At 42.3% G+C, this 14,850-nt stretch overlaps 1 protein-coding gene across 2 annotated transcripts in view; it reads right to left on the bottom strand.

The window, feature by feature from the left end:
- ARMC4 (armadillo repeat containing 4) overlaps positions 1–14,850 on the bottom strand; it is a 247,586-nt gene that overhangs the window by 205,288 nt on the left and 27,448 nt on the right. For both annotated transcript variants that reach the window (XM_019508240.1, XM_019508241.1), the window contains one exon: positions 7,073–7,189. In XM_019508240.1, the coding sequence (XP_019363785.1) occupies positions 7,073–7,189 (117 nt within the window). The remainder of the gene's footprint in view (positions 1–7,072; positions 7,190–14,850) is intronic.

Here is a 14,850-nt window from a genome sequence, read left to right as displayed (position 1 = left end):
GAGGCTGAAGAGGTCCAGGTGCCCTAGTCTCCCCTCGTAGGGCTTGGCCTGCAAGCCCTTAACCATACAAGTGGCCCTTCTCTAGACCCTCTCCAGGTTATCCACATCCCTCTTAAAGTGTGGCGCCCAAAACTGGACACAGTATTCCAACTGCGGTCTGACCAGTGCCCGATAGAGGGGAAGTATCACTTCCTTGGCTCTGTTTGTCATGCATCTGCTGATGCATGATAAAGTGGCGTTAGCTTTGCTGATGACCTCATCATACTGATGACTCATGTTTATCTTGGAGTCCACTAGGACTCCTAGATCCCTTTCCTCTTCCATGCTGCCGAGCAGGTCATTTCCTAGGCAGTAGGTGTGTTGGTCATTTTTCCTCCCTAGGTGCAGCACTTTGCATTTCTCCTTGTTAAATCACATTCTAGTGTTTTCTGCCCATTTGTCCAACCTGTCCAGGTCTGCCTGTAGTTGTTCCCTGCCCTTCGGTGTGTCTACGTCTCCCCACAGTTCTGTATCATCTGCAAACTTGGACAGAGTACACTTCACTCCCTCATCCAAGTCACTGATGAAGACATTGAAGAGTATTGGTCCAAGGACTGAGCCCTGCAGGACCCCACTGCCCACATCCTTCCAGGTTGATACCGACCCGTCCACCACCACTCTCTGGGTATGACCCTCCAGCCAATTTGCCACCCACCGGACTGTGTAATCATTCAAGTCACAGCCTCTTAATTTATTCACCAGTATGGGGTGGGATATCATATCAAAGGCCTTCCTGAAGTCTAAGTAAACTATATCTACCGCTACTCCTGCGTCCAGGTGCTTTGTAACCTGGTCATAAAAAGAGACTAAATTAGTCAGGCATGATCTACCTGCTACGAACCCGTGCTGGTTTCCCCTCAGCATAATTTTTCCTGCTGGGCTCTCACATATGTGAGCCTTAATAATCTTTTCAAAGACTTTACGAAGGATGGAGGTGAGACTGACTGGCCTGTAGTTGCCTGGATCCTCCTTCCTCCCCTTCTTGAAAATAGGGACCACACTGGCCCTTTTCCAGTCCTCCAGGACCTGGTCCATGCACCACGAGTGCTCAAATATTCTTGCCAGTGGCTGTGCAATGACATAAGCAATGACATCTTCCTGTTTCTGTTGAAGAACATTATCATTCTATTGAAGAACGTTATCATGTACAGACTATTTGGAAGTCTATCTCTCACAGAATGTCCTGTAGCAAACCTGTTTTAGACCTAACAAGCTGTGGATACTGTTTCTATTCTGATTAATGCCACCTAATTATTTTAACATTCAAAAATTTACAGTTATAAAAAAAGAACAGTTACTTAAATCATCAAAATCTTTTCCTTTCTCACAACTCTCCCCTATACTGTTTAAGGTGAATGTAGTGCTTATGAAAGGTGCCAGATTAACTGCCGAAGAAACTGACCATTAGCCAAAACACTGACAGAGCAAAGGCACCAAAAGTGCAAGATTCTCTATACCAGTGAGAGCCAACTTTTTAGCAGGCATGCCAATAATTATCTCCTTCACCCTCCCCAAGTGCCACTTTGATCTCCTTCTCCTGCCCTGATTGATCTGCTTTCTGATTCCTTCCCTGTGTCCCTTGCCCTACCTGCTATTATGCTATTTGTTCCCTCCCTGATTAACCATGTGCCACAAACAGAGGTTACCTGTGCCATTTGTGGTATGCCTGACACAGGTTAGCTACCCCTGATCAATACCACTTAAATATTAACCGTGACACAGATACATTACTAGTAGAAATGCTGGTCATCTTTTTATCAGTTCAAAGTCTCTCGGTTGAAGAAAGCTGGAAGAGGATGACATTTTGGGCAGAGGGTTGTATGATACACATCTCTTAAGCTAAATATTGGTGCTTTTTTTACTTGAACAACATAAACAAACAATGTACTCATGTATACATAAAGGAAGTGCTGTTCCTTTCCTCAAGAAGCAGTTAGACATTGGCTGCTATTTGAATAGCAAGTGAAAGTGCTTTTGCACATCATATATCTGGACTTCAAAAAAGCCTTTGATCTGGTTTCCCACAACCTCCTCTTGGAAAAATTGGCCAACTGCCAATTACATCACAGCCCAATGGCTGGAGAATTGGCTCTGAGGCTGGACTCAGAGAGTGGTGGTCGATGGAAGCAAATCATCATGGCTCTTCATGACCAGTGGCATTCCCTAAAGCTCTGTCCTTGGACCTGTTCTCTTTAACATCTTTATGAATGATGTGGATACAGGTGTCAGAAGTTGACTGGTTAAGTTTGCTGATGACACCAAACTGTGGGGTAGATTGTCCACACCGGGGAGGATAGGCTAGTGATCCAGGCTGGCTTGGATAGGCTGAAAAAGCGGGCAGATACAAACCTGATGACTTTCAATACTGACAAATGTAAGGTACTCCACCTTGGGAAAAAAACCCACAGCATGCTTATAGGCTTGGCAGTGCTATGCTCGCTAGCACCAAGGCTGAAAGAGACTTTAGGGTCATGATTGACCACAAGATGAACATGAGCCACCAATGTGATGTCACAGCTGGTAAAGCAAACCAAACTCTGGCTTGCATCCATAGATGCTTCTTAAGTAAATCCCAGAATGTCATCCTTCCGCTGTACTCGGCCTTGGTGAGGCCACAGCTGGATTACTGCATCCAATTCTGGGCTCCGCAATTCAGGAAGGATGTGGAGAAGCTTGAGACAGTCCAGAGGAGAGCCATGCACATAATCAGAGAGCAGGATAATAGGCCTTATGAAGAGAGGCTAAGAGCCATGGGACTCTTCAGCCTGGAAAAGCACAGGCTCAGGTATGACCTGGTGGCAGCCTGTAAGTACATCAGGGGTGTGCATCTGCATCTGGGGTGCTCACCAGAGCACCCCAAGGGATGACACGGACCAATGGTCAGAAACTCCTCCAACACCATTTTAGACTGGACATAAGGAAAAACTTCTTTCCTGTCTGAGCCCCCAAGGCCTGGAATAGGCTCCCTCCAGAGGTGGTGCAAGCACCTACTCTGGGCTCCTTAAAGAAGCGTTTGGACACTTATCTTGCTGGGATCCTTTGACCCTAGCTTACTTCCTGCCCTTGGGGCAGAGGGCTGGACTCAATGATCTCCCGAGGTCCCTTCCAGCCCTAATGTCTATGCTTTAGGAAATTATTCAGATGTTTGTGATGGCCAGAACCAAAAGGGTTAATGAGCAAATTATAACAAATAATGCCTGCTTCTTGGAAGCATCTGACAATTGGTATGACAGTTAATATTAGCTAAGGCAAAACTTGCAAGATTGTAACCCACAAAATGTACCCTGTCTGTCACAAGTATAACCGCGATGTTAAAATTAACTGTCTGTACCGATCATAAAACTAGATTGGGCCCCAAGAAGTGGAACCAGAAAACAGAACTGCAAACTTTAGCTGACCTAACAGTTTTTGCTTAAAGTTCAGTAAAAATGACAAACCTGACCACAAGGTATAATTAACACACTCCAAAAATTTCCAAAGAGGAAGTAACCAAGTGGGTTGAGCTTAGGCAGAGAAAATGCTAATCTCAGACCCCAAAGTGATGTGGTGAGATTTGCTTATTGGGTAAACCCAAGTTTAGACAGTAACCTATTATGATAATTTCTAACACAATTTAATCCCATAGGGTAACAGCTGTAGAGTAAGATTGTAAGTGGCTCTGAAGCCAACAGGTTAGAATAGGGCAATATACAAAAGAACACGCACATCAGGTGACCAGTAGGAAGGACGGAACAGAACGGTCATTGCTGTTCCAAGCCCGGACTCCAGAATCCCAGTGTGAGCAAGGACCAGATCTTGACTAAGGGACCTTCCCCGGTGCTCCCTCTGACAGTGTCAATCAGGGACGCCTAACTTCACTGGATCAACTTAGCATGTACCTGGCACTGAGGGACTATCAATAAGTTGCCAACCAAGTGGGAACACTTTGTCAATTTGTCTGTCTGTTATTAGTATCACTGCCAACTTTAACTCTTATTGTTGTATTATCTGCTTATTAAATTAACCTTTCTGTTAACTGTTATACGTGTAAACCATATTTTGCTTCTAAAACATATTTTTGCTGCTATTTTGCTGCTATAAGTAAAATTTATCTTTACTGTTATAAGTAAAACTTGTCTTTGCTTCACTCCCAACTCCGCCTCCTTGATCCCAAACCCAAACAGCCCAGTGGCTGATACATTTGCAGCGCCCAGTCGGCCTGCAACCAAATTGATACCCTCACAGTGCCCAGTTGGCCTGTGACAGATGATTCAATAAATGTCATTCTTCCCAAAGAGTCAGCATGATGTTAAGGGGTCATCTTCCAGACAAAATGTAAGACAGGTCCTAAACACTTATGGATTTAAAGACCTATGGCATTTTTTCCAAGGAAAAGCCTGTTCAGGTGGGTGTCTTGGCCAAATTCCAATTTAAATAGCAACATTCAGCCTACCCAATTCTTGTACAGATTCTGTTGGATACAGCATTCTTTTCTATTTCCTGCCCTAAATTATTGGGAAAAATACTTTCAGATTTTTTTGGATGAAGGGTGCTACATAAAAGGCTCAGGCCTTCTGTCAAGTTTCAGCTTGCAATGAATTTTACTGCCAAGCAATAAACCATTGAAATTCTAAAAAGGAGGTCTTGTAATGGGAACAATGAAACAAGTTTAACTATAGTGACACTGCTGGATGCAATTGTAATAGATAAAATATGGTATTTCTTATTCTAGCTAATATCGAAATCCAAACAGAAGCCAAAGATTCTTAAATTATAGAACTTATGTAGCATGGTGGCTAGACATGCTGTGCAAACTGGTAACATACCTCTCACCTCTTATACTTAAGTAAAAAAACATTTTTATATATCTTATTTTCCTGCTTTAAAAATTCTAGTGCTCCATAGGAAAGAACACCAGATGATGAACAAATCATTTTATGTAAAAATTAGGAAGTGACCTCACATACTGGGTGGATATCATATTATAACAAAATGACTTCTTCAAATACTGGGTTTTAACTTCAGACACAAAAACATGTAGAAAAATGAATTGTGGATGAAGCCAAAGTATGAGCAATTATTAATTACACCAAAACTCTTATGTACTATAAAGACTGTATTTTTACATTAGATAATAACAGTCTGAGACATGTACAATATGAATAATTCCAACTTTGCTTGTTTTATGATTTCTATTTCTCTAGAAAATCATTTTATAAGTCTGAGCATTGTTAGTCCTTTTTCATATTCATCTTTATTTTTCTGCTAATTTTACTCACAAGTTGTTGGATTCAGTGGGCCAAGTCCTCTGTGTAAAGCATAGGCTATATCACCTTATCAGTGAACCCTACTTTGTGGTGGTGAACACTACTTTGAAAAGAGTCTTGGAGACAGATGCATCCAATTAGAATCCATTGGAGCCAGGTTACCATTAAGCAGGGCATAGCTTGTTAGGATACTGAACTAAATACCTTCTACAGATCCTCTGGGGACCTTTAATTGACTTGTGGATACAGGTCTTACACTTGGGAGTTCTAAAACCCACCTTCCATGATTGGACCCAGTTTTTAATCCCTTTAAACATATCTTGGTGTTTTTATCATTGAAAGAGAACCAGGTCAATATTCTCAAAGAAAGAAGCATCTCTTTAAAAGCTCTATGACACTGAAATGAATGACATTAACAAAACCTGCAGTTGTATATGTTATTATGAGATTTAAATGGTTATATGCTTAGTAAGACTTAGTCCTACACAAGTCACTTTAGGTGCTGACAGATATGCAGCTCCCTGCTGTAACTCATGCTGCTTCACAGAAAGTACCATGAGTTACAGTGACCCTCCTCACCCTGCCTTCCCAACAGAAATTCGTTATTTGGCTGCGGTGTGGGGGGCAGAAATCAAGCTCCAATCCATCCCTTCTATCCCCCCAGCCCCCAGCAGGCTGGGCAAACCCCAGCCTGCAACTCCCTCCCTCTCCCTTCTCCTTCTCCCATCCTGCAGACAGCACTAGGGGCATGGGCTGGGCTACATCAGCCCAGCCCTGCTCCTGGGCAAGGATTGACAGAGGATAACAAAGCACTCTGCTTTGGAGAGCCTTCATCTGAAACCTCATGTAATGAGGGTTAATTTGTCATGTGATGAGGCATTTTTAAAATGCTCTGCAGCCATGTACTTCTGTCAGGGGACTGATCACATAACAAAATGTCACTTCCATCAGCACCCTTTGGCTCTGCCTCCTGAGGGCTTGGCATCTAACACTTGCTGTACTAACAACAACACATATGCTTATACCTATGCATAAAACCACAACTAGCCCTTAAGAAAGCAAATAGAAGCAAATGATGAAAATTGGTGTATGGATCCATAAAGGCATAACATTGTTTTGCTGAATAGTGAGTCTTAAGAGTGCTTTCTCTGAATAGATTACCATTATATGAGTAAATAAACATGTTAAATGGTTAAAGAAAACAAACCAAACACATAAAAACCTGAAACATTTCAATGTTTTATATTTTCATATAGTTAAAAATATTAGACAGCTGTCATTGAAAAACAAAGTAGTATAAATATTGTAAGTAAAAAGGTATTTTTACACTTGATTACCCATAGACTAAAGAGGGTTAAAATAGTCTCCCACTGGTTTAATTTTATGATATAAGAAAGGAATATACTTAACATAAGCAATGCTCTTAGAAATTCTGCATCTTATTATGGATATATATATATAAATACATTAGACATCATTTAAAATGTTCAGTAGACTTTTTACCAGCTATTTTTTAAATGAAACTGCAGGGTTCTAGCAGCTCTACAAATAGCTCATTTTGAGCTTTTTATATTTTGAACAAAGTTAATTAAAAAGACCTGAGGAAAAGTACAGCAGTACAAAAGCTTGTCTATGGCTCTCCCAATTATATAGTTTGTCCAATGCAAGGTATGACCTCAAAAAATCCATGCCTCTAATATTAGTTAAATGTGCCATTTATCAATGCACAATTATTTACAATAGTGACACAGAGTACTGTGTGCAAAATAATACCAGTACATACATACCTGTTTAGCCATATTTTCCAGAAATTTAGGTGATCTTTCCCTTAAAAATGTGACAAGGTCTTTATATATGTCACTTTTCCTCTCATATTTGATATCATCTTTCTCCTTTTCCCTACCCTTAAAAAAAAAAAAATTGGAATCATTACTAATATTCTCTCATATAAGCTTTTTCAACTATGGCATCAATAACATATTTACCTTATAGACTAGAAGTAAAGCACGTGTTTTTATGGTAAAGACAATTCTCCATCGCTGGAAGTCTTACACTATATACTGGAGATCTTGCTAAAAGGCTGTCATTCAACCAACATCTATGAACTTGATATAGGAATTATGAGGTGAAATTTTATTGCTCAAATTATGCATGTTAGACTAGACTATCATAATGATCCCTCTGGCCCTAAAATCTGTGATTTTATTATTTCAGTGCCACTGAATGGGACTACTGAGAATAGCAAGCGCTTCATCCAATAGAAACCATTTGGAAGATCATGGACCTAGCTCTAAGCAAAGGCAAAGATGTACAGGACTTGTTTTCTTTAAAATGTATGAATTATTAAATGCATTTTGTTTTTCTTCCACTTGGTTTACACACTCACATTTTTATACAATGGATCATCATAAGAGAGAAAAACAGTCTTGGGACTGCAATTCAGGAAATCTGGATTCCACTCTGCTCTTTTCCATACTTCCTTAGTGAATCAGGACAAGTTATTTAATTAGCGGAGGTTCTTGCATCATAGAATTGCTACTGACTTTCCACTATCAGGTTTTTTTTTGTCTGTCCTGTCTAAAATCAACAAATGACTTTCATTCTCAAAGTGCTATTTTTGATTGTAGCTGATTAACCAAATGCAAAAAATATAAGTAACACAAGTAAATTATTCCCTGGTTTATTACTGCTTAAGATAGCACTGTTCATTAGAATCCAAAGAGGTGATGAATATTTTTGCCACCTTATAAAAACACCCCGAGACTCACTTCAGTAGAACTACTCACATGGTTAAATATATATACAAGTGAAGCGTTTGCTGAAGTGGGTAGAAAGACTAATTTTACAAAATGAGGTGGTCTAACTATCATTTAAAGTTATCACAATTTTTAAACAGTACCACTGAGATATACTATCTTAGCAGTCATCTCCTAGATAGTATACTGCTTGCAGAAACGAGTGCAATACTTCCCTATTACAAGTGCCTAGCCATGCAGTTGGTCTTATAAAAGATGACCAAAAATATCCTTGCCTCTCCATAAACAGTAGAAGCTGATACTTGGCATGGTTAGGTTTCACAGTCCCCTGTGGAGATTAGTGTTTACAAACCAGCCAGAGGTATAGACAGCCACCTGCAAACAGCTGTGTGAGACCAGTGAAGAGCTCCAGCTGTTTGTTGTGGGTTTTATTTCAAAGGTCCCGCTTCTCTGATCAGCTGAGCAGGACTGGTGATGAAATTCAGCTGAGTGGTGGAGAAGCTGTGCTTTTTTAAATAAAAGCTGCAACGATCAGCTGTGTGGTTCATCCTTCATTCAGCAACCCATTGCAAATTAAGCTGGTTCTGAACCACATGAATATTTTAAAAATCTATATTCAACCATGCTACCACTTCATGCTTAATCAGGATGGATAAAAATCAACTATTAAAAAAAAAGTAATGGATTTTTTATTTAAATCAGATTTTCTTTAATTGTTTTTGTTAAGATGCTTTTTAAAAAAACAACCCTATATAAAGATAGTTTTAAGATATGTTAAAGCTCAAATATAATCATGGAATAGGGATTATAACTTCTAATTATATACTATTTGAGACAATATATTCATGTAACCTTTTCAGAAGAGTTTTATATATACAGATCACAACAGGCCATGGACTATATTAGGGGCCCAGTCTTATGTGGTTCACAGAGGCTCCTCTATAGATTAATAAAGATTAAAGAAAAAACCACTCTACCCAGTGGGACTCAGTGCTCAGTCTAGAAGATCCCATTGAGCATTTCTGTCATTAGTTTCAGTTCTCAAACTCTGGATTTGTGTCTTCAGAGATAACATCCTTTGTACACAGAGTCAAGCCCTTACCTCTCTCTAAAAGTGCAAAGTTTCAAGAAGTTAAATGAATAAAGGATATTAAACTACAAGAATGTACTTTTGTAGGAAACAATGATTGAATCAAGGCTTCCTGACCAGTGATATAAACTATGATATTTCTGCATTACTATGAGAGGGGAAGAGAAAGCTAACAGGGGTTTTCCTTATTTTCCCTTTCCCACATGGCAGACTGAGTGATGCCAGAATGACAGGCTCCAGCACAGTAATTCTGCAGCAGCCTGAGCCTGTGGATCGGCAAAGGAAGGGGGTGGAGTCCGGGGGGGGAGCGACACGGCATGCATTGGGAGGAGGAGGGGTGAGAAGCATTGAGAAAACGCCACAAGGAGTGGAAAGCCAGGGGAGAAAAGGCTCCGAGCGGCTCGCCAAAGGAGCGGAGCTGCTGAGATGCCTTGGCAGAGGACAGCAAGCTGGTGCACAGGTGGGACAAATTTCTGCCAGCCACGGAAGGGTGGGGCTGGGAAGACGTGCACAGTTCGCCCAGAGAGCAGAGCCAGCTGTGTGCCCCGGTGAAGAGTAGCTGGGATGATACAAGGGAGGAGCCCAGAGGAGAGCTGAAGAGGAGCCCAGAGCACAACCAGAGCAAACTGCACTGGTACCCAGAGGTACCTCTTGGAGAACAGCAGGGACAGGAGCCAGGAGGCAACATGAAGCTGGACAGGGAGGCCCTATATGGCCCTGCAGCTGATCAGAGCCAGGTGGTGAGCCAGTTAATAGGGAGCAGTCCCTCTGAATGGCCAAGGCCCTAGAGTCAAGGCCGGAATGAAACCCTAGACAGCATCAAGGCTATGGTTCAGCGGCCAAAGGGACAGGGACCCACTGAAATTGAGGGTCACAGTGGGAAGCTGACGAACCCCAGAATTCAGGTCATGGCAAGAAACCCATTAACCATGAGTGCATCCCAGTGGAGGCTGGTCAGTTGAGCTTTAAGTTACTTTTCCTAAGTTACTATTTAAAGAACTCTATTAATGCAAAGCTGTGACAAGCTTAGTCACAGGACATTAGTCCGAGCCAAAGAATGGGTAAGGAAGAGCCGACGGTCAGGCACCATCTCTCTCTCTCTCTCTCTCTCTCTAATGGTGGGAGGCACAGGTGAGAAGATATCACCTGGGGAAAGAGAGGTCCAAGACAACGATGCCTGTTCCAGCCCTGGATGTGGTAAGGGTAGGGTAATTTCATAGATTTCATAGACATTAGGGCTGAAAGGGACCTCGGAAGAACATTGAGTCCAGCCCCCCGCCCAAAGGGCAGGAAGTCAGCTGGGGTCATAGGATCCCAGCAAGATAAGCATCCAATTTACTCTTGAAGGTTTTCAATGTAGGTGCTTGAACCACCTCCGATGGCAGGCTGTTCCAGACCTTGGGGGCTTGGACGGTAAAGAAATTCTTCCTTATGTCCAGCCTGAAATTGTCTTGCAGTAGTTTATAACCATTTGAGCTCGTCATCCCTTGGGGCGCTCTGGTGAACAAACATTCCCCCAGATACTGGTGGTCACCCCGATAAACTTATAGGTGGCCATCAGATCACCCCGAGCCTACGCTTTTCCAGGCTAAAGAGCCCCATAGCTCTTAGCCTGCAGTCGTAAGGTCTGTTTTCCTGGCCTCTGATCATGTGTGTGGCTCTTCTCTGGACTCTCTCAAGCTTCTCCACATCCTTTTGAATTGTGGAGCCCAAAACTAGACGCAGTACTCCAGCTGCAGCCTCACCAAGGCCGAGTAAAGGGGAGGTTGGAGCCCCACAAAGAAACCAAAGGCGTGAGAATCTCATGAGACACCTGCAGGTACTGTCTCCCAGGAAGAACATCAAGACATGGCAGATGAGTGGGAACAACTAACAGGACATGCAAATAATGCTATCTTCAAGAACTCACTCTGATGTTGCAAGGAGTTAGGATGCCAAGTAGGAGAGGACTCAAGCCCTACAATACTTACCAGCAACAATTACATCAGGGTTGTCAAAGATACAGTCTACAGGCTGGATATGGCAAGCAGAACCCCATCACCTGGCCTGCAGTGATGCCTCTGGGTGTTGGAGTTGACCCACATGCTGCATGTGGTGCATGCTGGATTGCCCCAACATGCTGCACACAGTGCAGAGGGCCAGGTCAGTCTATGAAATGTGCTGGATCTGGCATGCAGGGCCAGTCTGCGGGCCCAATCTGTGCCATGGACAATCCCTGCGCCATTCATCTGGTTAATGCAGCCCGATGAGTTTGATTTACATATGACAGGAGTATCAATCTGGGAACCTTTCAAGGGAAGCTACTGAAGCTGCATGGACTCTGACTGATTGTGCATTAATATCATCACATTAGTGATGTTGTAACAAAGTTGGATATATCCAGAGATTCACTTCAAGTCTTTAAACAGAAATAGCACCATTTCATTCTCTCAATTAGATAGCAAACAATTTAGGACACTGTCTTAAGTGTTTAGTTCTTTGCAAATAAAACTCTAAAATCCTTCAAATATCTAAGAAATTAAATGTCATCTCTTCCCAGATAGAATGTGGTTTGGGGTGACAGGTAAAGGTGCTATTGAATCTGATCTATGATCCCAACAATCACAGTTCCTGCTATGGCACACATGCATGGCAGGAGGTGTGATCGTGGGGATCAAGTATCAGATTCCATCACACCATGTGCTCCCCCATCAGGGAACCCCAGTCAGCTGATCAGAGCTCCTAGCTGCAAGAGTACAACATATGTTCCCCTGGCTCAAAACCCCAACAGCTGATTGGACCTCCCAGCTGCTGAAGCACAACATGCACTCCCCCAGCTGGGAGACACATCAGCTGACAAGCACTCAACCTCTGGAGCACAAGGCAGTCTTCAAGGGTTTCAGTGTGCTCTGGGTCTTCATTTCAATAATGAAGATGGTCCTAAGGGCTGCATCCAGATGAGCAGGGATGTGTGCTTCCCTGAGGCAACTGGCAGTGGCTCACCTATGGAGGTGCAAGAAAATGCCCATGCCATGTGCACTCTGGTACATGGCAGGTTACCCTGGGTGGGGTAGTGGAGGCTGGGGCCAGCTACTGTGCTGGCCCCAGCAGCCTTACCCGGGGTCCTGGCAGCCTCCAGGAGCTGCAGCAGGGAGCCTGGCCAGCAGCCAAAGCATGGCTCTGGCTGACCAAGCTTTGGTATTGGCTGGCATATGCTGCCACCATGTGCATCACCCTGCTTTTTTTGGCGTGAGATTTTTTTTACCCTGGGATCTCCTGGGGTCAAGAAAACGCCCCACACTGCAAAGTAGCAGTAGGGGGAATGCCTGCATGTGTGGCGTGTGGTGCTGCAGATGGGTCTGTGGCACCACATACCAAGCTCCTCTTGAAGCAGCCTACAAGTTCTTTATGGAATCCTGCTATAAGTGCGTATGAAAATATAATGGAATCGTGAACTGAGGAATTGGAAGCACACATGTTAACCAGACTCTCATAAAGTTTGAGAAAACACCTGCATAATGCAGAGCATCTGGTCGTGTTGACTACAGAGGAGAAATGCAGTGTTGACTGCACCAAGTGTGGAATCTTTTCTTCTAGTTTGATATGTACATTTTTCTTGTAGCTTTCTTCATGCTGCTAAATAAAATGGACTGAACTTGCAAGGAGCATGAGTTTTTCTAAATCTGACATCCATTCAAATACCATTCTACTGGATGAAGCAAAAGACAATTGGGATGATATACTGAATCTTTGTCTTGAGTCAGAAGTATCACCAGTTTAAGAAGCAGGTGGAAAAAGATGCATTGTGGGAGAGCTGATTAAGTTGTGGAAACCAGAAATTCCTTAGTTATCTGGAAATTATTACAATGATTATTACTGTCCTGATTTTTCTCAGAATTCTCTGGCACAGATGTAAATGTCTACATTAATTGACCTGACCATTGAACCAGGAAGGCATCACTGAGATTAATCATATCTGAAAGCAAACACTATGACATTTCTTGTTCCAGCAGGTTGCATGTAGATCTACAGATACATAACTGGCACTGGAATATCAACTGCGGTATAAACTGTAATAAGTCATGAAGCCCGCATGTGAGATCCTTGTATTAAAATGGGTCAAAAAACATGTCTGCTTAGACCATCGGTGAAAACATTTTGAAACCTGGCATGTGAACTGCTGTTACAATGATCAGATGGTGCATATGCCAATTTCATATTCTTATTGCTTTTGTACATAGTTGAGAAGACAGAGCTGCACCTACTTTGGTTTTGTCCTAAGCTGTTGCTGTGCTAGCCAACATAATCCAAAACAATTGGTTCTGAGTAAGTGGAAGGAAATTACTATTTGCCCATGATGTGAATGCAACCATTCTCCTCCTCCAGGTGGAATAAACTATTATTTTATGTACTTTTTTAAAGTAGAGTCTGCCACACAGTATTAAGCAAGTTTGAGAAGCTTTTTGTCTTCAGGAAGGATGAGCTTGCTTGGCACAGAAGCATGGGAAATATTTATTTATTTGCGTGGTGTTTTGTGAATCTTCTGCAGAGGAAACTGCAGAGACTATAAATATTTTAATCAGCTCCAGCAATGGTCTGAAATCATCAGGAACTGAAAATGAGTCAGTGCCACATCTACTTCTAGTCAGAATGATGAAAGATGGCAGACAGAGAAACACCCTCCTGTTCTTGGAGCTCTTCTTCATCTGGCTGCTGCTTCTAAATTAGATGTATGACTGTTCGTATATTGAGTTTGGCAGCCTCTAGTTAGAACCCATGGTTACCATGAATTGCAGTAAGGCCATTACCCAGTATAAGTGAATGAAGGCAGACCCCAGATGGAAGCATACCACAGCATAAAGGACTGGTAAGCAGTCTCTAAAGGCATTCTGTATGCCTAGAATGGTAAGACACTCTAGGTGTCATCTCTGGACTTAGCTGAGGAGAGCATTTTAGAAAAGAGAGATTAGTCTGCCACTAATTGGTGAGGCAAATGGTAAGTAAAACACCTGATTATAACAGAGGAGCCATAGATACAGGGGTAGATAAAACTCTTCTCTGGCTCATAGACAGTCCTGGAGATAAATATGGAGGTGCAAGTCTTTCATCTCAGTACCAGATGAATACCTCCAGAGAGGAAAGAGGATTCTGTTCAATTGGCAACTGTTAAATCACCTGTTACTATGAACTGAACTGGTAAAACAGAGAGAATTATAGAGGCAATCCTCATTGTACCCAGACCAATGACACCATATTAGTGCACACCAAAGGTCCTAAATCGGCGACCTGTTTCCCAGGTATCTGTACTGAGGCTTAGAGCAGCACAGGGAAATAGACCGTCTTTTTTTAAGAAGATTGGCAAAGCAAATTACCCTTCTTTACCTTCCCAGACAAATAGGCATATCTCTTACTATCTCACCTGTGAGAGCAGGGTTTCTTTGACAGTGGCTTGAGGGAACATTCATTGGCACCTAACAAAGCCAAAGATTCCTAGTTTCCTATTTGAATTTCCTTCCATTTTTTTTAAACTCTTGTGTAAAGTAACTTGAGGATGTTGCACTTTAGGGGATTACAAGACTCCCCAAAACAGGTGTCAAGGTCACCGTTTAAAAGAAAGGAGCACTAATAGATTTAAATGCTTTTATTTAGGTATAAAAAAATCCCATTTTTAAAGAAGGAAGCAACAAAAAGAGAACAGAAGGGGGGGGGGGGGAATGTCCTTTTTTCCCCCCACAGGCTA

This window comes from Gavialis gangeticus, unplaced genomic scaffold (genome assembly GCF_001723915.1).
Source record: "Gavialis gangeticus isolate Ggan-Ray unplaced genomic scaffold, GavGan_comp1, whole genome shotgun sequence".
Taxonomy (NCBI): Eukaryota; Metazoa; Chordata; order Crocodylia; family Gavialidae; genus Gavialis; species Gavialis gangeticus.
The sequence above is the reverse complement of the archived record's forward strand: the minus strand, read 5'-3'. Positions and strand labels throughout refer to the sequence as shown.